This window comes from Pan troglodytes, chromosome 3 (assembly GCF_028858775.2).
Source record: "Pan troglodytes isolate AG18354 chromosome 3, NHGRI_mPanTro3-v2.0_pri, whole genome shotgun sequence".
Classification (NCBI taxonomy): domain Eukaryota; kingdom Metazoa; phylum Chordata; class Mammalia; order Primates; family Hominidae; genus Pan; species Pan troglodytes.
In genome coordinates, this window is record NC_072401.2 from 104,580,744 (window position 1) to 104,606,770 (window position 26,027).

General features: G+C 34.9%; 1 protein-coding gene across 16 annotated transcripts in view; it reads right to left on the reverse strand.

Annotated features, from left to right (window-relative positions):
* CENPE (centromere protein E) overlaps window positions 1-26,027 on the reverse strand; it is a 92,857-nt gene that overhangs the window by 14,111 nt on the left and 52,719 nt on the right. For 5 of the 16 annotated variants that reach the window (XM_009448079.5, XM_016951950.4, XM_054683240.2 and 2 more), the window contains 14 exons: window positions 25,800-25,958; window positions 25,329-25,613; window positions 24,614-24,901; window positions 23,538-23,696; window positions 22,043-22,201; window positions 21,107-21,397; window positions 20,552-20,710; window positions 20,085-20,375; window positions 18,644-18,745; window positions 16,433-16,651; window positions 13,985-14,182; window positions 12,977-13,180; window positions 3,145-3,363; window positions 439-624 (listed from right to left, as the gene is read on the reverse strand). In XM_009448079.5, coding sequence (XP_009446354.4) covers window positions 439-624; window positions 3,145-3,363; window positions 12,977-13,180; window positions 13,985-14,182; window positions 16,433-16,651; window positions 18,644-18,745; window positions 20,085-20,375; window positions 20,552-20,710; window positions 21,107-21,397; window positions 22,043-22,201; window positions 23,538-23,696; window positions 24,614-24,901; window positions 25,329-25,613; window positions 25,800-25,958 — 2,919 coding nt within the window. The remainder of the gene's footprint in view (window positions 1-438; window positions 625-3,144; window positions 3,364-12,976; window positions 13,181-13,984; window positions 14,183-16,432; window positions 16,652-18,643; window positions 18,746-20,084; window positions 20,376-20,551; window positions 20,711-21,106; window positions 21,398-22,042; window positions 22,202-23,537; window positions 23,697-24,613; window positions 24,902-25,328; window positions 25,614-25,799; window positions 25,959-26,027) is intronic. The other 11 variants (XM_063808988.1, XM_063808986.1, XM_009448083.5 and 8 more) reach the window with 6 other exon arrangements.

Below are 26,027 nucleotides of genomic sequence, written 5' to 3' on the forward strand. Positions count from 1 at the left end.
TTCAAGTTGAAAAACATTTCAGTTATGGTTCTTCCCCCCAAAACAGGTCAGATTCAGCCCATGGGACATCAGGTGGGACTCAGTAACAGAGGCAGTAAGTAGGAAAAAAAGAATTTAAAAATTTACTTATCTAATAGTATTATATATTTTGATAAGCAATTTTTGAAAAATGAAAAAATATACACTAAACTATAAACAACATGTATGTCTTTTAAAAATTATTTTTCCAACATAATAAAAATAATATTTTATATGACAATATGCTCCTACATTTCACTTCTAAGTTAAGCTGCTTCTGCTTGAGTACTGAACTTCAGAAACACATAGGTAACAGTAAGTTGTTGTGAGAGGGAAGAATAGAGCACAAGGAGATTTGCTGAATTCAATAGGTTAAACAAACAAACAAACAAACAACTTTTATTTTTATGTTTAAGTTACCTGAAGTACTTGAATTGTCTCTTTTGTTTTTTCAAGGCATTTATTTGATTCATGAACTTTGGCTTGAAGTTTTGCTATTATGTCATTAGTCACCTCAAGTTCTTTCTGCATCTTTATAATCTTGCTTTCCTTATGCATAGCACTTTCTTTAGCTTCATGCAGTGAATTTTCCAGCTCTCGAATTTTCTATTAGAAAAAGCACACATTCATAAGCTCTATCATCAAGACAGAATCACAGTATAGAAATTTGAGACAGAGATGATCATATTTAGATATTGTTAATTTTTCACAGATTGTATTAACAATGGATAGAAGAGAGGCCAAACATCAATCTACAGACATGTTATTTCCCTCATTTAGATGATGATTTTTGGATTGAAAATGTCAAAGGTTTATATTATAATCTGTCTGCAAATTCTTAAAACATGCAGTTAAAAACAGCACAGTGGTTATGCGATTTATTAGTTAGCATAGTGCTAAGCATATTAAATAGGCACTCATATTTTACATGAACACCACTTAAACAAAGGACATTGGTTAATTGACTCTCTAAAGTAATATATATTTATCTTTCCCTTTAATTTTATTAATTTTTTTTTTTTTTTGAGATGGAGTCTTGCTCTGTTGCCCAGGCTGGAATGCAGTGGCGCAATCTCGACTCACTGCAACCTCCACCTCCTGGATTCAAGCGATTGTCCTGCCTCAGCCTCCCGAGTAGCTGGGACTACAGGTGTGTGCCACCACGCCTAGCTAATTTTTGTACTTTTAGTAGAGATGGGGTTTCACCACGTTGGCCAGGCCGGTATTGAATTCCTGACCTCAGGTGATCTGCCTGCCTTGGCCTCCCAAAGTGCTGGGATTAAAGGCATGAACCACCATGCCCACCCTTATTAATCTTAAATAGAAAAACACAAATATGTGGAAAAAAATTCAAAGACATATAATGAAGAGTAAGTCTCCCCATCTCAGACCCCCAGTTGACCCTGAAGCAATGACTACTAAACTTCTTCAGGTGTATCCTTCCAGAAATTTTCTATCTATAACCAAATATACATGAATATATAGTTTCTAAAAATAGTATACACACAATATACTAAATATAGTTCTGCTTTATTTTAAAACTTGAGAACATATTTTTTCCAGATCTTTCCATTATCAACACATAGATCTCTCCTATTTTTTGTTTTCATGGACATATAGAATCTCATTTCATAAAGGTATCATATTATTCACATGTACACACTCTTTTTTGTTTTTGGCAAAATGTCTGGATTTTTGGGGGCCCATTTAGAATTCATTTTTGTTTAATGAACGAGATAGGAATCCAGCCTTACTTTTTTCCAGATGGCTATCCTGTTGTATCAAAATCATGCACTAAGCAAACCATCTTTTCTTTCTTTCTTTCTTTTTTTTTTTTTTTGAGGCAGTGCCTCACTCTGTTGCCTAGGCTGGTGTGCAGTGGCATGATCATGGCTCACTGCAGTCTCGATCTCCCAGGCTCAAGTAATCCTCCCAGCTAAGCCTCCCACATAGCTGAGACCACAGGTGGATGTCACTGCACCTGGATAATATATTAAAAAAACACTTTTTTTTTTGTAGAGACAGGGTCTCACTATGTTGTCCAAGCTTATCTTAAACTCCTAGGCTCAAGTAATCCTCCAACCTTGGCCTCCCAAAGTACTGGGATTACAGACTCACACACCTGGCCAAGTAAACCATTTTTTTTCCCCACTGAATTGAATGTTACTGTTATCATACACCTGTACTAAATTCTCATACTTAATTGGGTATATTTCTGAACCTTCTATTCTGTTCCACTGCTCTACTTGTCCATTTTTGCATCAAACTTGTCTAATGATAGTAGCATGTATTTTATTATCTGCTAGACTATTTTCTCTGGTCATTGAAGATTGACCAACTTTCCTTTTGTTTCTTTAAATTACTATATTGGTAGATGGATTATCATCTTTCCTCTATTTTATCTGTAATACCCTACAAATCAAAACACTGTATACTAGTGATCTAGTTCTCATTAAGCTGGTGGTTGATGTTTTATTATAAGTATTTATTTTGGTAAAAATGATAAATTGTAATTTACTATTGGGTTCCCTACAAGTCGTTTTGTGTGCTAACAAAATACAACATTTTACACATGTTGTTAGATTCCCGAGTAAGGGTAGTTAATAAGGTAATTTGGTTATTCAAATAATGTACTGGTTCTTAGATACAAGTTAATCTGCGTAACAATCTTGTTATATTTTTTAACCTCTTATATTTTTATTGTGATTATAACATTAAGCAATATTAAATACGCTGATGATAATGAGAAAAGCTGAATTGCTATTTCTCTCCAAGCTAATATTTGTTCTGCATACAGACATAGATCACAGTTCAACAGAAAGTCACATAATTTGGAAAACTTTTATGGTAATTGTACCTTAACTGGTAGTAACTTAAACTATAGTTTATGAATGTAATAATCAAATGAAGCTACGATTTATGTTTTATAATAATATCTTATATAATGTCTAGCTTTATAATTAGTTTAGTTGAACGATAGCCATAGTAGAACTACTAGTAAAAATCAAGCCCATCACTTACAAAAATAAATGTGTTCATGTTCAGTAATAAGTAAATACTATAATTTTGCTCTAAACTCTGTGATGAAGCTGCAAACTGAAGAACATTTTATAAGAAATTATATACCTCTGTGGTTAACTGTGTAGCTCTTGATGTAACATGAGGATTCTTATTGTCTTGTGTGGTAGGATTAACCTGGGCACCAGATGCCAAGGAAGTCTTCAATGTTTGGTAGTTTTTAAATAGTTTTTCATTTTTCTCTTTCAGTGATTTCAGGTCCTGTTCCCACTCTTTGGATATGGTAGCACTTCTTTCCTCAAACTCTGTTGATTCATTCATTATGGCCTATTGAACAGTAAAATACCATTATAGCTCTAAAACGATTTATAGTAGTCCCCACTTACCTGCAATTTTATTTTCCATGGTTTCAGTTACCCTCAGTCAAAAGTGGTCTGAAAATATTAAATGGGAAACTCCAGAAATAAACAATTCACAGGTTTTGAATTGCACACCATTCTGAGTAGCACAGTGAAACTGAGTCATCCTGCTCAGTCCTGCCTGGGATGTAAATCATCCTCTTGTCCAGCATACACTACTTGTTCACTTGATTAGCCACCCTGATTATCCGATTGCTGCTGTATTGCAGTACTTGTGTCCAAGTAACCCTTATTTTAATTAATAATGGCCCCAAAGCACAAGAGTAGTAATGCTGGCAATTTAGATATGCCACAGTGAAGCTGTCAAGTGCTTCTTGTAAGTGAGAAGGTAAAAGTTCTCAACTTAATAAGAAAAAAAATCATATATTGAGGTTGCTAAGATCTATGGTTAGAATGAATCTTTTATCCATGAAATTGTGAAGAAGGGAAGAGAAATTTGTGCTGTTTTTGCTGCAGCACTTCAGCCTGCAACAGTGTGTGATAAGTGCTTAGTTAAGCTAGAAAAGGCATTAAATTTGTGGTAGAAGACAAGAACAGAAATGTGTTCCAGTTGATGACAGTGTGTTGTACCAGCAAGCATTGAGCATCTAGGAAGACTTCAGCAAGGGATCCCCTGAAAAAAGTGACATCAAGCCCTTTATTGCAAGTAAGATTTATTCATGGATTCAGGAATACAGAAGGTCAATAGTAGTCTAAGACTATATCAAAATGTCTAGGTCATTCATATTCCTTCATCTTATCAGGTAGGCACTGTATCATCTCACATCATAAGAAAGGAGAGTGCAGTAAAATAAGATATTTTGAGAGAGTCCACATTCATATAAATTTTACTATAGTATATTGTTAAAATTTTTCTATTTTATTAGCTGTTGTTACTAATCTCTTACTGTGTCTAATTCATAAATTAAACTTTATCATAGGTATGGATGTATAGAAAAAACAGAATACATAGGGTTTGGTACCATCCATGGCATCCCCTCGGGGGTGGGGGGTCTTGATATACATATTTTAAAAAAACTTCAAAAAACCCTAGAATTCTAGGACAGTGTATATGCTGAAGTTCATTATTTAGAACATTCTAAAACAGTACTTTAAAAGAATGTGAACATTCTTTGTAGTTTGCATCAGTTTCTGAAATTTCAGATGTTGGATGTGGATGATGACAATAAAATGAATAATGACTAGAGAGGATTCATATTGATCTGCAAGATGATAATCTCACTTTATTAGATTTGTACTAACATATGAAGAGAACCTGAAGAATTATCCAGGTTAAAATCATTATATATGCTATGGCTGATAATGAAACATTAACTGATATCTAATAGCTGAGCACAGCTAGAAACTTAACAATTATCTATTGTCCTGCTTCATTACAAACCTCAATGTTAATAGGGAAAATAACTCACTGATTGTTGGTAATTAATCTGAATATCTTGTATTTCTGTACAGGGAATAACAATACTCTTTTATATTGAAGGCTAACTAACTCTGAAATTATTGATATCTTTTTTACTTCCTAATTCCTGCAGATTGTACTTTCTGCTCTCATCATGAATGCCCCATTAGTCTCATCCCTAACTTCTTTGTGGCTTTGTGGTCATTCTACCAGGCTTTGTGGTCATTCTACCAGATCTTAAATTCCTTGTGTTCCTGACACCCTGGACACTCCTTGGCTCTGGACTATGCGCCTCACACCATACCAAGTTATTAATGCCTACTCTTATGTGCTGGAAGAAGCCACATATACATGCTGATCCACATAGTAGAAATCCCTGCTTTCTAATCACAACTGGGTCTCCAGTATTACAAGAAAAACAACAAATTACAAATAGACATGATCTTATCCAAACATTGGTTTTGTGCCTTTCTCTACTGATTGTGGACTTCTTTGTTTTTTCTTGAAATAGCCAACTGCTATTTGGCTAGCTCTGACTAATCAATAAACAGGATGAACTTTCCATGGGAAAACTTTTTAAAAAAGGCATTGTTCCTTATTTCAACAAGATTCCAATATAATTTGCAGATGAAATTAAATTGTCAGAAAAGAACTGTCCAAACATATGAACTATAAAATGTATTTTGGAAACTATAATATTAATCTAGCTACCATTGCTCCAATTTAATATAAATAAGCAATCTTTTGAATATTACATGTTTTACCAATGAAACAGAGAAGGGATTACTTCTGAAAGCAGAATGAATACTGCAATTACTTTTGTACCCACCAAATACCAATCACTGAAATGTAAAACAAGTTAACAAACTGATCTTAAGCAATGTTGGTCCTTATGACTCAGTACATTTGGGCTGATCACCTTGGGAACAATGATTAAAAAAAAAAATCAAAATTTTGGAATTTCTAGTTTAGCATTTTAGGTGTTTAGAAGTTGCCAGTCCAGGACGGGTGCAGTGGCTCACACCTGTAATCCCAGCACTCTGGCAGTCCGAGGCAGGCAGATCATGAGGTCAAGAGATTGAGATCATCCTGGCCAACAGGTGAAACCCTGTCTCTACTAAAAAAAATACAAAAATTAGCTGGGAGTGGTGGCACGTGCCTGTAGTCCCAGTTACTCGGGAGGCTGAGGCAAGAGAATCGCTTGAACCCAGGAGGCGGAGGTTGCAGTGAGCCGAGATTGAGCCACTGCACACTCCAGCCTGGGTGACAGAGTGAGACTCCATCTCAAAAAAAAAAAAAAAAAAAAAAAAAAGGAGTTACCTAACAAGGAAAAAGCAAAACAAATGAAAAAAATCCACAACTCTGCTTAGATCCATCAGAGAAGTGAGGTTGCAGGGCAAAGGGATGCTCCCCAAACTGGAGAGGCAGAGAGGCACATACAGAGAATTACAACTTAGAGCAGAAACCCTTTGCAGGAACCAGTTATGGGGTAGGAAAACCTGAACTGCAATGATGAATTATTGGAGCTCAGTGTGGCAACTCTGAGAGTTAAAAACTTCGGAGACCTAGTCATACAGTGGCCGCCACACTTTTGTATTTTACCTTCAGGAGCTCTACCAAGTCATCACAGTTAATATTGGAGAAATCCCTTTGTGAGTCTGGCAGGAGAGGAGAAAAGGAACCATTTTAAAACAAAACACAGCATTTTTTTTTTCTTAAGGCCTGACCTCAGCAGAAACTATTTCACCAGAGCCTAACATGCTGGGGTTTTATCAGGGCCTAATATATCTGGAGGAGGGGGAAATACTAAGTTTCAGCTGGCTCTTGCCTTCCATGTGAAGGCAGGGAAATATACTCCGCCTGCCACCCACCACACACACCTTGCCACTACATTACTAAAGGCCTATTTGCTACAGTTACTTTTACCCAGTAAATCATGCCTGCTTTTCAGCAAAAAAAATTACAAGACATACTAGAGGGCAAAAAACACAGTTTGAAGAGACTGAATAAGCATCAGAACCACAGTCAGAAATGCCAGGAACATTAGAGTTATCAGACCAGAAATTTAAAAAAAATGGATTAATATGCTAGGGGCCTTAGTGGAAAAAGCAGACGACTTGCAAGAACAAATAAACAATGTAAGAAGAGACATAGAAATTTTGAGAAAAAAAATTAAGAAATGCTAGAGATCAAAAATGCTCTTAAGAGAAACGAAGAATGCCCTTGAAGAGTTCATTAGCAGACTGGCTGAAGAAAGAAACTCAACTTGGAAATATGACAATGGAAACTTCCAAAACTGAAAAGCAAAGAGTAAAAAGACTGAAAAAATCCCTAAACAACATCCTAGAACTGTGCAGTAATTATAAAAGGTGTAACGTATACATAATGGGAATACCAGAAGGTGAACAGAAAAAGAAAGAGCAGGAATATTTGAAGTAGTAACGACTAAGAATTTCCACAGATTAACAACGTACACCAAACCAGGAATCCAGAAAACTCATAATGCTAAACGGGACAAATATAAAAAAAAAACAAACCCCAAAAAAACCCGAAAAAAACCCCCAAAAACAAAAAACAACATCTAAGCATATCATATTCAAACTTCAGAAAAATCAAAGGTAAAAAAAAAATCTTTGAAGAAGCTAGAAGGGAAAAAACACCATACCTATAGGGGAGTGAAGATAAGAATTACATCTGACTTCTCTGAAGCTATTCAAGCTAGAAGACAGTGGAGTGAAAAAACATACTAACCTATAATTCTATTCCATGTAAAATTATTCTTCAAAAGTAAAGTAGAAATAAAGACTTTCTGAGACAAACAAAAATGGAGGGAATTTGCTGTCAGTAGACTGGTCTTGCAAGAAATGTTAAAAAGAAGTTCTTCAGAGGAAAGGAAAATGATACAGTCAGAAACTCAGATCTACATAAAGAAAGGAAGAGCACAAGAGAAGGAATAAGTGAAGGTAAAACAAAAACTTATTTCCTTATTCTTAACTGAGCTAACTTATGTATGCTTATGAATAAGTGAAATGAATAAAGGCAATGATACAATGGATGGGAGGGAGAAATTATAAATATTTTGTTATTATAAGGTACTTATATTATCTGTGAAGTGGAAAGTGTTATTTGAAATTGGGCTCAGATTAGTTGTAAATGGATATATTGCAAACTCTAGAGCAACCACTAAAACAAGATAGAAGTGTAGTTGTATGCTAAGCAGAGAAAATGGAATCATAAAATAATTTAAATCATAAAAGGCAGAAAAAATGTGGAAGACAAAAATAGGTACAAAGAATAAGGGCAAAAAATAGAAAACAGAAACAATATGGTAGATATTAATCCAATTATATCAATAATCACCTTAAACGTCAATGGTCTAAATACACCAATTAAAAGACCGACTGTCAAAGCAGATCAAAAAATAAGAGCTGACTGTATGTTGTCTACAAGAAACCCATCTTCAATATAAGGACACATAGATTAGAAAGTAAAGGGATGGAGAAAGATACACCATGTTAAAACTAGTCAAAAGAGATGAAGTAGTGATATTAATTTCACACATAGCAGAGTTCAGAGCAAGGAAAACTATCAGGGATAAAGGGACATTACGTAGTGATAAAGACATCAATACCCCAAGAAGACATAACAATTTTTATTTTGCATGCACCTAACAAAAACGCATTAAAATACTTGAGGCAAAAACTGATAAAACTACAAGGAGAAATAGATCAATTTATTATAGTTGGAGACTTCAACGCCTCTCTATCAGAAGTGAACAGATCCACCAGGCAGAAAAATCAGGAAGGACATGGTTGAATTTAACAGTACCATCTATCAACTGGATGCAATTGACATCTATTGACTACTTCATCCGACAACAGCATATTATATATTCTTCTCAAACTCACATTGAATATTTGTGAAGACAGACCACATTCTGGACCAATCATACCATGTCTGCTCTCAGACCACAATGGAATTAAACTAGAAATCAAAAACAGCTGAAAAATCCCCGGATAATTAGAGATTTAAAAAATACATTTCTAAACAACATACGGGTCACAGAAGAAATAAAGAGAAATTAAAATGTATTTTGAACTCAATGAAAATGAAAATATGACTTATCAGTATCTGTGGGATGCAGTAAAAACAGTGTTTAGAGGAAAATTTATAGCATTGAATACCAGTATTAGAAAAGAGGAAAGACCTAAAAATCAATAAATGAGGCTTTAACCTTAGGAAACTAAAAGTGAAGAGCAAATTAAATCCAAAGTAAGCAGAAGAAATAATAAAAGTAGAAATCAATGAAATTGAAACAAAATCAATAGAGAAAATAAATATCCTAAAAACTGGTTCTTTGAAAAGATCAATAAAGTTAATAAACCTCTAGCTAGGCAAACTAAGAAAAAGAAAAAGAATACAAATTACTAATATCAGAAATGGATCAGAAATGGACATCACTATAGAGCCCATGGACATTAAAAAATATTAGGAACAACTCAATTATTACAACCTACAATTATGAACAACCCACAAATTTGATAATTTAAATGAAATGGACCAATTCTTTGAAAGACACAATCTACCAATACACAAGAAAGGCAGTTCGATTAGGCCTATATCTATCAAAGAAATGGAGTCAGTAATTAAAAACTTTCCAAAACAGAAAGCACCAGGTCCAGATGAGTTCAATGGTGAATTCTACCAAATATTTAAGAAATTTAAGGAAAAAACTATACCCATTCTCTACAACCTACAATCTCTTCTAGAAGATAGAAACGGAAACTCATTCTATGATGTCAGCATTATTCTAATACTAAAACCAGATGATGACATTATACAAGAAAACTACAGACCAGTATCTCCCATAAAAAGAGATGTAAAAGCTGGGTGCGGTGGTTCATGCCTGTAATCCCAGTACTTTGGGAGGCCGAGGTGGGTGGATCACGAGGTCAGGAGTTCGAGACCAGCCTGACCAACATGGTGAAACCCGTCTCTACTAAAAATACAAAAATTAGCCAGGCGTGGTGGTGCGTGTGTGTAATCCTAGCTGAGGCAGGAGAAGTGCTTGAACCTGGGAGGCAGAGGTTGCCGTGTGCCGAGATTGTGCCATTACACTCCAGCCTGGGAGACAGAGTGAGACTCCATCTCAAAAAATAAAATAAAATAAAATAAAAAACAAACAAAGATGTAAAAAAAGATGTGAAAATCTCAACAAAATATTAGGAAGTCAAATCCAATCACGTGTAAAAATGATTATACATGACCAAATAGGATTTATCCCAGGTATGCAAGGCTGGTTTAACATTCAAAAATCAATTAATGTTCCATCACATAGGCTAAAGAAGAAAAATCACATGATCATATCAATGGATGCAGAAAACATTTGTCAAAATCCAATACCCATTCATAATTTAAAACTCTCAGCAATAGAGATGAACCTCTACAACTTGATAAAGAATGTCTACAAAAAACTACAGCTAACATCATAGTTAATCATGAGAAACTAGAAGTCTTCCAGCTGTGATCAGAAACAAGGCAAGGATGTCCCCTCTCACCTCTGGTTTTCAACACTGTACTGGAAGTCCAAATTAACTTCATAAGACAAGTAAAGAAAATACAAGGTACACAAATTTGTAAAGAAGAAATAAAACAAAACTCTCTTTGTTTACACATGACATGATCATCTACACAGAAAATCTGAAGGCATCAACAAAAATACTCCTGGAACTAAATAAGCAACTATCGCAAAGTTGCAGGATAAAAAGTCAATATACAAAAGTTAATAGCTTTCCTGTATACCAGCAATTTACAAGTGTAATTTGAAATTAAAAATACATTACCATTTATACTAGCACCCCCCAAAATAAAATACATAGGCAAATCTAACAAATATATACAAGATCTATATGAGAAAAACTACCAAACTCTTATAAAAAAATAAAAGAATCAAATAAATGGAGAAATATTCCATATTCATGGAAAAAAAGACACGATATTGTCAAGATGTCAGTTCTTTCCATCTATAAATTAGAAGTAATCCCAACAAAACCATAGGAAGTTATTCTGTGAATAGGGACAAACTAATTCCAAAGTTTGTATGGAGAGGCAAAGGACCCAGAATAACCAACACAATGCTGAAGAACGACGTCAGAGAACTGATGTTACTTGACTTCCAGATTTACTATAAAAATCAGCAGTTTCCAGATTTGCTATAAATGAAAGAACAAATAGATCAATGGAATAGAATAGAGAGCTCAGAAATAGATCCCACGTAGTCAAATGATCATTGACAAAGGAGCAAAGACAATATAATGGTGCTGAATCTGGACTTCTACAAGCAAAAAAAAAAAAAAAGACCTTAAGAACTTCAGAAAAATTAACTCAAGATGGATCATTGGTTTAAATGTAAAACAAAAACTATGGAAGACAGCATAGGAGAAAATCTAGATGATCTTGGGTTTGGTGATATTTTAGATACAAACTCAAAGGCATAATCTATGAAAGAAATAATTGATAAGCTAGACTTTTTTTTAACATTAAAAATCTGCACTCTGAAATACAATGCCAAGGGAGTGAGAAGACAAGCCACAGATTGGTAGAATATATTTCCAAGACACATCTGATAAAAGACCAATACTCAAAGTATACAAACAATTCTTAAACCTTAACAATGAGAAAACAAATAACCTGACTAAAATAAGGGCAACAGACCTGAACAGACACTTCACCAGAAAAGATACACAGATGACAAATAACTATAAAAAATGTTCAACATCATATGTTATTAGAGAATTGCAAACTGAATGAGATACCACTAGAATGGTCAAATACTACACTTACTACACTTACTAGAATGGTCAAAATCCCAAACTGACAACACCAAATGCTGATGAGAATGTGGAGCAACAGGAATTTTATTCATTGCTGGTGGGAGTGCAAAATGGTACCGCCCCTTTGGAAGACTGTCTGGCAGTTTATTACAAAACTAAACAAACTTTTACTGTATGATCCAGAAATTGCATTCCTTGATATTTACTCAAGAGAGTTGAAAATGTATGTCCACACAAAAAGATACATATGTATGTTTATAGCAGCTGAATTCATAATTGCCAAAACATACAAGCCACCAAAATATCCTTTGGTAGGTAAGTAGATAAACAGGTACATACACACAATGGAATATTATTCAGCATTAAAAAGAAATAAGCTATGAAACCATGAAAAGACATGGAGAAAACGTAAATAAATATTACTAAGTGAAAGTTGTCAACCTGAAAAGGCTATATACTGTATGATTCCAACATATGACATTCTGGAAAAGGTGCTACTATGGAGACAGTAAAAAGATTAACAGTTGCCAGGGTTTAGGAAGGTGAAGTGATGAATACAGGTGGAACCCAGGGAATTTTTATGGCAGGATAGTAAAATTACTCTGTATGATACTGTAATGATGGATACATGTCATTTTACAATTGTAACTCATAGAATGTACTATGCCAAGTGTGAACCCTAATGTAAGCTACGGACTCTCTTGGGTGATAATGATGTATCAATGTACGTTCATCGATTGTGCCAAATGTGCCACCCTGATGTGGGCTGTTGATAGGGGAGATTGTGTTTGTGGAGATGGGGTATAAGAGAACTCTCTGTACTTTCTGCTCAATTTTGCTGTGAACCTAAAACTGCTCTTAAAAAAAAAAGTTTATTAAAGCACATGAGGCCCATCTAAAGTAGCTGGCCAGGCTTGTCTATGACTTTACCACAGTTGCTGCCCATAGCTTGAAACAGACTCATGTCTTACGATCTCTAAGGCTACTTGTGGAAAAGGCTCAGTTCTTACAGAAGCAGTGAGAAGGAGAAGAAAAAGAGGAGAATAGTAAGAGGATTCAAGATTTCACAAGTGGAAACTAAATATTATACAACAAGATTTCGTTACCTTGATCAGTATGAATTGATAAGGAAGAATAATACATTAGAGGAAGAACACGTTTTATCAAATCAATTTTTTTAAAGCATATACAAATAAAGAAAATATACATAAGTTGCCCTTTTAAGAATGAGGTAGGACAATTAAAGCAAACAGCAACAAAAAAGTAGTACAGCAAAAAGTAATACTTACAATTATTCTGTTATTAAAGAAGTTATTCACTTGACAAATCCTATCATTTTCTTTCTGGATGCCATTTTTAAGCTTTTCTATATCAAAACGAGTATTTAACCACTCTTCCAAAAACTGTGTCATTTCTTTCCTATTACTTAGTACTTGTTGAAATTCAGTCTTTATGCTAGGGAATTCACTTTCTGAGAAATCTTTGAGAATTTCCTGTGTGAAAAATAAGCGTCAAATTGTTTAAACATTAGGAAAGTTTTGATCCAAATATTTTATTTATATGCATATATATATATATATATATATAGCATAAAAAGAGGGCAATACCTAGTGGACTCTTGCTTTTCTTCCTTTTAATATCATTTCTTAATATTTTAAAGTAAACTAAGAAATATAATTGTAAGTTAAAACTTTATTCTAGTTATTTGCATAATATAATTTTGGCAGTATACATGATGTAACAGATTGTACCTATTAGAATTAAAGCTTGTCAAAATGACAAATTTGTGACTAATTGCTACAATACCTGAAGTGCATCTTAATTTTTATTTTTTGAGATGGTCTCACTATGTTGCCCAGGCTGATCTTGAACCCCTGGAGTCAAGTGATCCTCCTGCCTGAGCCTATTAAGTAGCTGGAATTATAGGCATGCCACTGGGGCTGGCTTCATGAAGTCCTTCTAAATGTAGCTTTTCAGTACATATAGCAGACCTTACATACATGTTGGGAATTGGATGCCGGCCTCACATAGATGAATGCAAGTAACACATTCCATGTGGAGTTGTTGTAATAAAGAGGTTTCTGACTCCCAGCATAGACATAAGTTTTCCTGTATCTATTGAGGTCTGAAGGGAGGCTAGTCCATTATTTGCCAGTCTTTATGTCTGGCCAGGTATCACTCTGCAACGTATTTTTAATTTCTGGTAAATGAAAATAGCTCTAAGCACATGAAAAAGTACCTTTCTACTTGATAAAAAGGCTTAAAATCTAATTAAATCCATTTAAAATAAATTATACCTCAATATGTAGATCCATATTCTGGTTCAATTTGAGATCCCTTAATTCTCTGGATGGTACATCACAATCTTGTTGAAGGTGCTGTATTTTAATTAGCAATTCCTTTTGCTTTTCCACTTCATCAATAAAATCCATTTCAAATTTATTGATGGATTCATGTTGTTCTTCTTTTATTTTTGTAACATAGTTTAACACATACTTGCAGAAAAAAATTAAACAAATTGGTAAATGAAAATTTTGTCACATGTAGAGAAAGTTTTCATCCTTGAGACTACGAGGTAGGATGACATCTCTTATTTACCTATATCCTCTCACAAGTGAGGAAAAGGGAAAGAGCTTCTCTCTATCCCCAGTTTTTTCCTCTTAGTATCTTAGGAGAATAACTAACTCCCAGACCTATAATTCCTTATTTCTGACTTCTTACCAGATATACTTCTTGGATGTCTTACAAGTACTTCAAATTCAACATGTTTAAAATGTAACATGATCCCTTTCTCTACAAGTCCTCCTTTTTCTATTGCCCAGTTTTTGGCTAATTACATTACCAATCACCCAGGTTTCCCAGTTAAACTCATGAGACTCATTTTCAACATCCTCTCCTGCCAACGCTGATTGGGTAACCAAAAAGATGATGTTACATGCCTCAAGACTTCCTTGTCGGCCAGACATGGTGGCTCATGCCTGTAATCCCAGCACTTTGGGAGGCTGACGTGGGCGGATCACAAGGTCAGGAGTTCGAGACCATCCTGGCTAACACAGTGAAACCCTGTCTCTACTAAAAATACAAAAAATTAGCTGGGCGTGGTGGCAGGCGCCTGTAGTCCCAGCTACTTGGAAGGCTGAGGCAGGAGAATGGCGTGAACCCGGGAGGCGGAGCTTGCAGTGAGCAGAGATTGCACCACTGCACTCCAGCCTGGGCAACAGAGCAAGACTCCGTCTCAAAAAAAAAAAAAAAAAAAAAAAAAAAAAGACTTCCTTGTCAAGCATATTTAGATATTTGGCTTCAAGAGACAATAATTTCAATGCCAAATGTCTCATGGACTTCATGAATAATTCTAGATGTCTGATTACCAGGATTTGTGGAAGAATTACCAGGGCCTGAAGGGCAATCCACCCAGGTAGGGCAGATACCAGCTTACTTATTCCTCAACTTCCACCATTCCTTAACCTCTTATAATCTGGTCTCTTCCTTAACTACCCAGTTGAAACTGTTCTGACAATGATCACTAATGAGTTCTATTATCACCACATTGAGAGAATATCTTCAGTCCATATTCTGACTCTCTGAAGTATTTGCCACTCATAACTTCATCTTTGACATACTCTTCTCCACTGATTTGGGTAGCAGTACTTTTGCTAGGTTCTCTCCTGTATCTTTGACTTTTCCAACCTTGAACCCATGTTTTGCTCCCTTTTCTGCTACTGCCTCTTAGACATTTATCTTTTCCAGAGTTCTGTTTTTATCCCAAGGCTCTTAGTCTTCATTATGCTTTCTGGATGATCTTACAAATGTATTATCTATCACCTATATGCTGATCAGTCTCAAATCTTAGTTCTTATTTTTCTCCTGCCAAACCTCAAACTCAAATCTAAATGTCTACTTGGTTTCTCCTCTTGGATGTTCCATCATAGGTATTTCAGCCCCCAAACATCTCAAATTAAACAATCTCCTGCCTCATCTACCTTGTTTCTCTTTCTTTTTTATTTTTGAATCTCTGTTAATGGTACCACTATCGACAAACCTGACTAAGCCCAAATCCAAGAACTCCATCTAAACTTCTCTCCCTTATGTCCACTATCAATTATGTTGACCTACTATTTTAAGCTGCTAAATATTTCTTTAATCTCGTTTGTCCTCTCCAGCCCTATGAAACCCTCCCTAGTAGTACAGTCACATATAATATCTCATCTGGACCACTGTAACTGCCTCTTATTGCTTTCTGCTACTAGGCTTATCTCCCTCAAACTCATTTCTTCTGTATTCTTTAGTTTAGTACCTAAGTGGTAATCAGATCCTGTTAACACCACCACTTAAAACAATAGTCTAATGATTCCCCATCTACAAAAAGAACTCCAAGCTTTGTTATTGAGTCTGGCTTCTACTACAGTTTCATCTTCTGTAATTTTATTTAGTACATCATATAACTTGCATACACTTCTATCATTGCACTTAATACTTGTTTATATGTCTGTCTCACCCCAGACTATGAGATCTTTGAGATGTTAACTCACATCTGCCTCCTGAACATCCTGACATAATGTCTAGGCCCACAGGCAGAGTTCAGGTGTTGCTGATATCCTACATATTACTATGCTCAGACCCATATAATCTTTAATTTGGTAGTAAGAATACTAAATAGCAAATATGCCGGCACCTGAAGCAGGACTTAAATACATTGATGTTTATAACTGAAATATTTAAAAGGATATTACTAAAAAAGATGGTACCTTCAGTTTCTTCATGATTCTGTGGAATTCCATGGAGCATCTCTGGTTTGCAGTAAAAAGTTTTTCAATGTGTTTGGTTTGTAAATAGGGAAGTGAGAGGTTTGCTTTAACTCTCATTGAAAGCTCTTTTTGGATTTCAATTTCCTTCTCCAAGTCAAGAGACAATCTATTCAAGCACTCATAATGATCATCCATCTCTGAGTATCTCTTCAAAAGCTCCTAAAGGAAATGAGAATTCACTCAATTTATAACAATTCATTCTAATATCACAATAAGTAGTTACAACTCTAGAATTGTAACAAAACTTATGCTTTAACATTTTCTGTAGGAGAGAAATAAAGACCTTTGTGTCTAAAAACAAAAGGAAACTCTTGTTGTCATTTTGGATAACAGAAATAATAGATAATTATTACGGCAATTTAAAAAATTTAAGCAAATATAACAAAGAAAGCCAGGACCAACCATTCTTAACATTTTGATGCATTTTCTTTTAGTTTTTTGAATATCCATGATATGAATCAACATTGACAAAGTCTGATGAGAAATTTGAGTAAATTCAATTAAGTATGTATTGTAGTTCATGGTTGAGTGCTGGTTTATGTTTATAGTAGGCAGTCTGAGTTAGCAGATAAAACAAGTGATTAAGAATCAAACCACCTATTTGTCAGCTTGGTATAGATACTTCACACAATCCTACTATCTACCTACAATCTGTTTTCTAACCCTTTGTCAGAGGTAGAGTTCAGGTTCCAGCTCTGCCACTTCTTGACTGCGGAAGTCACTGAGCCATTTTCACAACAACAGGAAGACTACAATAATTACCACAAAGTTTTCTGGGGTCAAGTAAAATATATGATCTATACCTATATACCTATGTAATCTATAAAACAGACACAGTCATTTAACTTGAAGGAGACAAAATTATGTTTATAAACATGTTTCTATACCCAAGTTTTGAACTAAGTCAGATACAAGTCTGACTTAGTTTAAAATTCTGATTCTAACAATTTACTAGCTGTGTAACCTTGGGCAACTGCCAAACTTCCTTTCTGAGGAAAGGCAGTTTCCTTGTTTATGAATGGAGCAATAAAGCCTATATCATGAGGTAAAGCACCCAGTATGGTACCTGGCATACAGTAGACATGCAATAAATCTGGACCCATACACTCAAGTGACTTGAGGCTATGCAGGTGACACACTGGTCAGAGCACAGGTAGAGAAACATGTAAAATTCAAGTTACTGTAATCATGTAGTAGGTAACACGTTTAGTTCAGGCTGCTAAACAATAAAACAAGGGCGTTCTCACAAGAATGAGCCCTTTATTTTTAATAATTTAAGAAAAGCTAGATGTTAATCAATCTGGAATGTTGGAGAGGGGATTCCTGTTTTTGGTTTTAGGATGAATCAACTACAGTATACAGCAGCATATTGAACACTGACTTATGTCAGGAATGTGCTAAATGATGTAGTCATAAACAAAACAAAAATGTCCTTAGAGATCTTGCATTCCAACAGGTGTGACTGTAAATCCTGTTGGCTTTCCCTTCAATGTATATTCAGAATCTCAACACTTCTCACTACCTCTATTGCTCCCTCTCTGGGCCAGGCCAGGATGATCTCTGCCTGGGTGATTGAAATCAGTCTTTATAATGGTCTTCCTGCTTCCACTCTATTTTCAATATAACAATTAAGAGTCATCCCTTTAAAATGTTAAGTCAGATTATGTTTCTCTTGCGGTAAAAATTCCCCAATGGATCTCCACCTCACTTAATAAAACTCAGTCTTTTTTCGTGTCCCACAGCTTGCCTCTTCCCTGTTAACTCTCTGATCTCATTCATTAGCAGCTTGCCCTCTTTTCGATATTCCTTGAACCACCACAGAGTCTTCTGCCTCAGGAACTTTGTACTCGCTGTTCCCTTTGCCTATAATGGTCTTTTCAGACATCTGTATGGCCTGACCCTTTACCTCGTTCAGGTATTTGCTCAAGTATCACTTTTCTGGTGAGGACTTAAATTCACAAGCTCCCATTGTTGTTTGTGTATGTGTGTATATATGCATTATACCCACACACCTGTACTAGATTACAATGTTTAGAAAAATACTGAGCACTACGTATTTATTCCAGAGGTTCCTTCAATCCCACTTCAGGTTTCAGTAAGCCTTTGGAAGACAACCAATAATCATTTGTAGTTTTAACAGGGGGTACTTACTTTTATTCTAGAGCACTTTTCTCTCAGGCTTTCCGTAAGGTGCTGTTGTCCATCACTTAGTAACCTTTTTTCAGGTTTTACTTGGTGGTTCTGTCGGTCCTGCTTTGGTAAAAAGAAAATAAACAGGGCTTTTTCATGACTATATTCACATATAATGTCTAATCACACACTTCTAAATTACATGACATTTCAATAATGGAATTAAATATTATACTTGTCACTCAAAAGCAATGTTAAAATGATCAGAAAATGAATAATAGTATCAGTAAGTTTTATAGGGAGTGACCTTAACTCATTGGTAAAAAAGTAGAAAAATCATGTAATTTTTGGAGACAGGATTTGCTTTTCATAGCTACAAATTAGGTTTTAGGGCCAGGCATGGTAGCCCACGCCTGTAATCCTAGCACTTTAGGAGGTCGAGGCAGGAGGATCACTTGAGCTCAGGAGCTCGAAACCACCCTCGGCAACATAGCGAGACCCTGTCTCTATAAAAATAAATAAATAAATAAATAAACAACCAGGAAAACAAATAAATTAGATTTTAATTTCTGATTCCTACTCTTCCAAATCTCTGCATTATTCACTTGTAGTTTTAACAGTGGCACTTGCTTTTATCCTAATGCACTTTATTGGCGCCAACCAAATATACTGGCAAAACCACCTGTACTGTCTATGGTGTTTCAAACCCTAGTCATATATTCTTCCCAGCACCTTGGAAAAGTTCATATCCTGTGTACATTTTGCATTTCTGATTAAAAAGTATAAAGTGAAACAAAAACATTTTCTCCCACTTATCTTGTTCACTACAGTACCTAGAAGAATATTTGTTGAATGAATTAAATCTCTCTATAAATTTAGTTCAGGCCCACATAAAGAAATATGAGAATAAAAAAGATTTTTACAGATTTTAATAAACTTATTTGTCTGAACTTTGTTACTTTCAAAAAGAGGATTTAATTAGATATTTTAAGATATATGATTCTGAATATCTATAAATAGTCATACCAGAGGAACTTAATTTTTATATTTATCTTGCCTTTTTTCCTTTTAACTTCACCAATAAGAGCCCAACTCTAGAACTCCAGCATGTATAGGTAGAGAAATGGGAATATTTGCTCTCTTACAAATCTAATCCTTCAAATATTTCTCCATTTAGAATGATCCTATCTCTTGATTAAAAAAAACTTTAAAATGTTATATTAAGGGAAATAGACTGCTTTAACACAGTTTATAAAAATAAAGAATTACATGTTATTTTCTGAAAATATTTTTGCTTCTTTTAAAACTGTTTTCTATTGTGTAAAAATTAGAGTAACCATTTCCCACTGTCCTTTACTGTTCATAGGAATTTCCAGAGAAAGAAATAAAAACATTGTAATTCTTTTCAAAAAAGCTTAATTCTTATTAATAGTTACTACACAAGGGAAGATTCTGAACTCACTCTAGCTATCATTTCCCTTAAGGTTGCTATGAATTGGTCCCTTTCCATTTTGAGAGATTCTTTTATCCTCCTTAGCTCATCTCTTTCTTTAGCTACAATTCTTATTTCTTCAAGGCTTTCATGAAGTTTCTTAGTCAACTGGAAGTTATCCATTCTCACACTTTGCATAGATAAGTTTTGGGCCTCAAATTGCTTCTTCAACTGTTCCATTTCATTAATTTTTTTATGACTCATATTGACATCTTCTTTCACTCTAAGCAGTTGAAGTTCTTTTTTCTGAAGTTCTTGGATCTTGAGATAATTGTAAAACAAGTTAGAATGTAAGCAGTTTCTTCAAGGAAGGCAAATAGTGTCTACTTGTGTTCTATATGCACATATCTATCTACATATCTGTATCTATATCTTTTTAATTCCACAAATAATTTTGGGCACAGTTACTTCCAAAAGAAGAACAAAACAACACATACCTTTTTCTGTAATTCAACTTTTGATTTATCTAAATCCTTTTGAATGTCTGAAATTTGAATTGTCTTTTCTGAAATTTTTTCTCTAAGTTTATCAGCAGTTTCTTTGTGTTCTTTTGATAGCATACGAGCAGTTTTTAGTTCCTGTTGTATTTCCAGATCCTTTATGGTTAGAAGAAATCAAGAAATGTAATGATATAAAGGCACATTACCTTTACTTAATGATTGAGTTTAAACAAAATCTTAAAAACTATACACTCACAGTTAAAAACAACCATTATACAACCTCCTAAATTAGAAGAGTAAAGTAAAATTTTCTGCTGGTAGCCTCACCCATAGCCTTCTCCTTTCACACCACTTGGACATCTTTCTAAATCAATATCACATAAAGAATACCCCATTCTTATGCTTAGTTTTCCATTATACAGATAGTGCCTTATTGGTGGACACTTAGATTGTTTCTAGGTTTTAGTCACCAGACACAACGCTGCAGTGAACACTGTATTTTTGCCCAAATATGTGAATATAATGGTAGGGTAAAGAGAGAACACAACTCACTCTAGCTTTGGTTTCTTGCAGGCTTTCCTTGAGTTGGTCTCTCTCCAGTTTGAGTGTCTCCTCTACTCTTCTTAGATTATCTCTTTCTTTCATTACAGATTTCATTTCTTCAAGGTTTTCATGAAGTTTCTGAGCCAAATTTAAATTCTCCATTTCTAATTTACTCAGAGTTAAGCTTTGGTCTTTTATTTGTTTCTTTAGTTGCTCCATTTCAGACACTTTTTTCTGTGTCTCATTGACATCTTTTTTTAACTTAAAAAGTTGATGTTCATTTGCCTTAAGTTCTTGAATCTTAAGATAATCATAAAATAATATGTTAGGTAGCTTTTTAGGGACAGATAAATAATAGTTTCTAAATTGATTAAGACAACTGTCTACCCATGTTACTCTCACTGATATCCTGCACAATTCCACACAGAATTTTACTTTCTTTTGAGGTATAACATATATAAAGCATGCTCATCTTCAATGTATAACTTAATTATTCTTGACACAGGTATAAATCTATGAAACTACAACCCAGATTAAAACAGAGAATATTTCTAGCACTTCATAAAGTTTCTGTGTGCTCCTTCCTAGAGACAGCCACTATTCTGACCTTTATCATCCTGGTTCAGTTTTGCCTGCTTTTGAACTTATATATCACAATGTATGTATCCATTTTCCTGCTGATGGACATTTGAGTTTTCAGTTTTTTGTTATTTTGAATAAGGCTGCTATAAATATTCTTGTGTCTTTTTACAGAAGTATGTACGTAGTCTTTTCTCTTAAGTACATACCCAAGAAGCGGAAATGTTGGGCCTCAGGCAGGCTACGTCCAGCATTAGTAAATACTGCCAAGGTGTTTTCCAGTGTGGTTGAACCATTTTATATCCCCAACAATTTTAGGCACAAACAAATCAGATATCCAATCAAACAATCCCCCCATAAAAATACCTTTTCTTGTAATTTAGCATTTGAATTTTCTAAATCTTTTTGCATATTTGATATTTTATCTGTCTTCTCAGAAACAATTCCTCTGAGTTTGTCAATAGTTTCCTGCTGCTCTTTCAGATGCATGTGAGCAATTCTTAGTTCCTCTTGTATTTTCAGATCCTTTATCATTAGAGAAATTTTAAAAACAGTGACATATCTTAATATTAGTTTTTAAAAAATAAAGTGATATATTTTCTTAGTAAAAATAATAACACTGTTACTCTATATCTTTGTTGTTGTTTTTAAGGTACAGGCTTTCTCTTCCCTGTCCTCCTCTCTTCACACTCTACTTCTGCTTTCCAGAGGCAAACACATTACACATATATTACTTTTTTTAAGTGTTGCATGGTATTTCGACATATTGTTCATATTTACTGTTTCCTTCTGAGGAACATTTAGATTGTTTCAGATTTTTAATTAAAATCACTACAATAAATAACCTATGGCATATGTATACGTTGTGTTTGTATATACACACACACTCCTTTAACAGTATATATGTAGGCTAAAGTCCATAAGGAAAATGCTAATTGCAGACTTGAACTTTTCAAGAACAGTAACAAATTATCTGCTTAAAAGGCTGTATCATTTCATTCTTGCCAACAGTAGTACTTGGTTCAAAGAAGGGTTCATTGCTGTAAGAACACAATACATTGAATTGCCAGGGAGAGGAATGAGCTTACTTTAGCTTCTGTTTCTCTAAGGCCTTCCCTAAGTTGGTCTTGCTCCATTTTAAAGATTTCCTCTACTCCTCTTAGGCCATCATTTTCCTTAGTAACAAATCTTACATCCTGAAGGTTTTCATGAAGCTTCTGAGTCAATCTTAATTTCTGCGTTTCCACACTTCCCAGAGTTACATTCCAGGCCTCTAACTGCTTCTTTAACTGACCTGTTTGATACATAGTTTCCCTAAGATCATTTTTTACTTTAAGAAGTTGAGGCTGGGCCTGGTGGCTCATGCCTGTAATCCCAGCACTTTGGGAGGCCGAGGCGGGTGGATCATGAGGTCAGGCGATCGAGACCACCCTGGTCAACATGGTGAAACCCCCTCTCTACTAAAAATACAAAAATTAGTTGGGTGTGATGACATGCATCTGTAATCCTAGCTACTTGGGAGACTTGAGGCAGGAGAATCGCTTGAACCCGGGAGGCAGAGATTGTAGTGAGCCGAGATCATGCCGTTGCACTCTAGGCGACAGAGCAAGACTACGTCTCAAAAAAAAAAAAAAAAAAAAAGAAGTTGATGTTCTTTCTCCTGAAGTTCTTGGATCTTGAGATAATCATACAATAAGTTAGGATTATCAGTAGATATAAAAAGATCAATGATAGTTTCTAAATTGAGTAGGCAAGTAAGTCTTCACTTGCCTTCAATTTTAGGGTAATTCATATCTTGTTTCATTACACAAAAAGTTTGATTCAAACTCTCAGTAACTGAGATAACTTAAAAATAAAATACCTGTGCTTTTAAGGCATCATTTGAGTGTTCTAAGTCCTTTTGCATATTTGATATTTCATTTGTTTTCTCTGAAACAATCCCTCTTAGTTTATCAATAGTTTCTTGGTGCTCCTTCAGATGCATGTGAACAATTTTTAGCTCCTCTTGTTTTTCTAGGTCCTTTATCAATAGAAAAATAAAAATAATACATTGAGAGTAGTACCATCCACACGCTATAGAAAGGTATAGGGCAGGAGGTAAAAATCTTCCACCCTCTTCTGAGGCCTCCTAGTTCTCACCCTCTAAGCTACTTTTAGATGTCAATACATTCTAGATACACTATTCCTGAACTTACCCTGTTCCCTAACAGGACACTTCACCCTTCAAATCAGCACTATAGCTCTACCACACTTTTTATTTGTGGCATAGAATTCCATGACGTGAATGTGCTGCACTTATTTAACCAGTCCCTTACCAATGGATGGTTAGAATTTTCCCTGTTTTTGTTTGTGTTATTTCATTATTGCAACTTGTTGCAAAGAATATCCTACAAATATCTTTATACAGTTGTGCAAATGTGTGGAGGATAGTTACAACTGGACTTGTGGATCAACGAATAAACCTTTCGAAAAATTTGGAAGGTATTTCCAAATATACCCTCACCAACTTTCCTCAATATTGGACCAATTTTATCTTATTTTTTTATTTTATTTTATTTTTTGAGATGGGGTCTTGCTCTGTCACCCAGGCTGGAGTGCAGTGGTGCGATCTTGGCTCACTGCAACCTCTGCCTCCTGGGTTCACGCCATTCTCCTGCCTCAGCCTCCCGAGTAGCTGGGACTATAGGCGCCCACCACCACGCCTGCCTAATTTTTTATGTTTTTAGTAGAGATGGCGTTTCACCATGTTAGCCAGGATGGTCTCGATCTCCTGACCTCGTGATCTGCCTGCCCTGGCCTCCCAAAGTGCTGGGATTACCGGCTTGAGCCACCGTGCCTGGCCTGGACCAATTTTATACTCCCACCAACCCTATGGCAGATTTTTCTCTTAGGACTCAATGTCATAGTTACTAGAGGTGTAGAGAGATGGTAACTCACTCTAGTTATAGTTTCTCTAAGGTTTTCCTTGAGCTGGTCTCTCTCTACTTTGAGAGTCTCCTCCATACTCCTAAGGTCATCTCTTTCTTTTGTTACAGATCTCATTTCTTCAAGGTTTTCATGTAGTATCTGAGTCAACCTTATATTCTCTGTTTCTATGTTTTCCAGGTTTAACTTCTGGGTCTCAAATTGCTCCTTCAAGTGGTCTATTTCACACATTTTTTCCTGAGTCTCATTGACAGCTGTCATCTTAAGAAACTGATATTCTTTTTCTTGAGATTCTTTCATCTGAGAAAATTATAAAGTAAGTTACAACACAGGCAGAATTTTTTTAGGAAAAGGAAGAATTGTTCCTAAAATAAGGCAATCATTTTTACATTGTAATCTAATGTATGTACTACTTTCTTTCATAAGGGATATGAGTAACAATAATTAGATGTCATTTTCCAATTTAACAAGTCCCACTTTTTCCTGTAATTCACAATCAGAATTTCCTAAATCCCAATGAATATTTGCTACTTGAGCTGTCTTCTCTGAAATATTCTGTCTACTAACAGTTTATTGGTACTCAGTTGAATATAAGCAGTTTTTGATTCCTCTTTTATTTCCGGTCCCTTTATGATTAGAGGAAAATAAATAAAACTTAACATGAACACCGTCATTATCACCTTAACACTATTTCTGTATCCAAAAAAAAAATAAGATGGGAACTTACTTTAGCTACAATTTCTTTAGTGTTTTCTTTCAGTTGGTCTCTCTCTATCTGAAGGGCCTCCTGTACTCTTTTCATTTCCTCTTTTTCCTTAATCATAATTTGTATTTCTTCTTGACTTTCTTGAAGTCTGTTGGTCAACTCGAGCATCTTACTTTCTATACTTTGTAGTGCTGAATGCTTGACTTTGCGATGCTCCTTGAATTGTTTCAGTTCATTCACTTTTTCCTGAACCTCACTAATTTGTTTTATATTAAGTTGTTCCTCTTTCTCATAAATCTCTTGGATCTTAAACATAATTATAAAATAAGTTAATAGTCATAAAAATATGTAAACACACACACACACACACAACTTAAGAGGAAAAGGTTGCTTCCCAAAACAATTAAGCATGCCAAATAGTAGTCTTCATAATTCAGTTAGCTACTCCAAACCCACCCATTTCCTCCCACTGTTTCTTCATCCCCAATTTACCTTGTTCTGTAATTTATCATTGATTGCTTCTAACTGCTTTTGAATGGTTGATATTTCAGTTTCCTTCTCTGAAAGATTCACTCTTAACTCATTAATAGTTTCCTCTTGTTCTTTCAGGCAACAATGAGCAACTTTAAGTTCCTCTTCAGTTTCCAGGTGCTTTATTATTAGAGGAAATTCCAATAAATTTATAGAAACATTATAACTATTATGTTGTAATTAACTCCC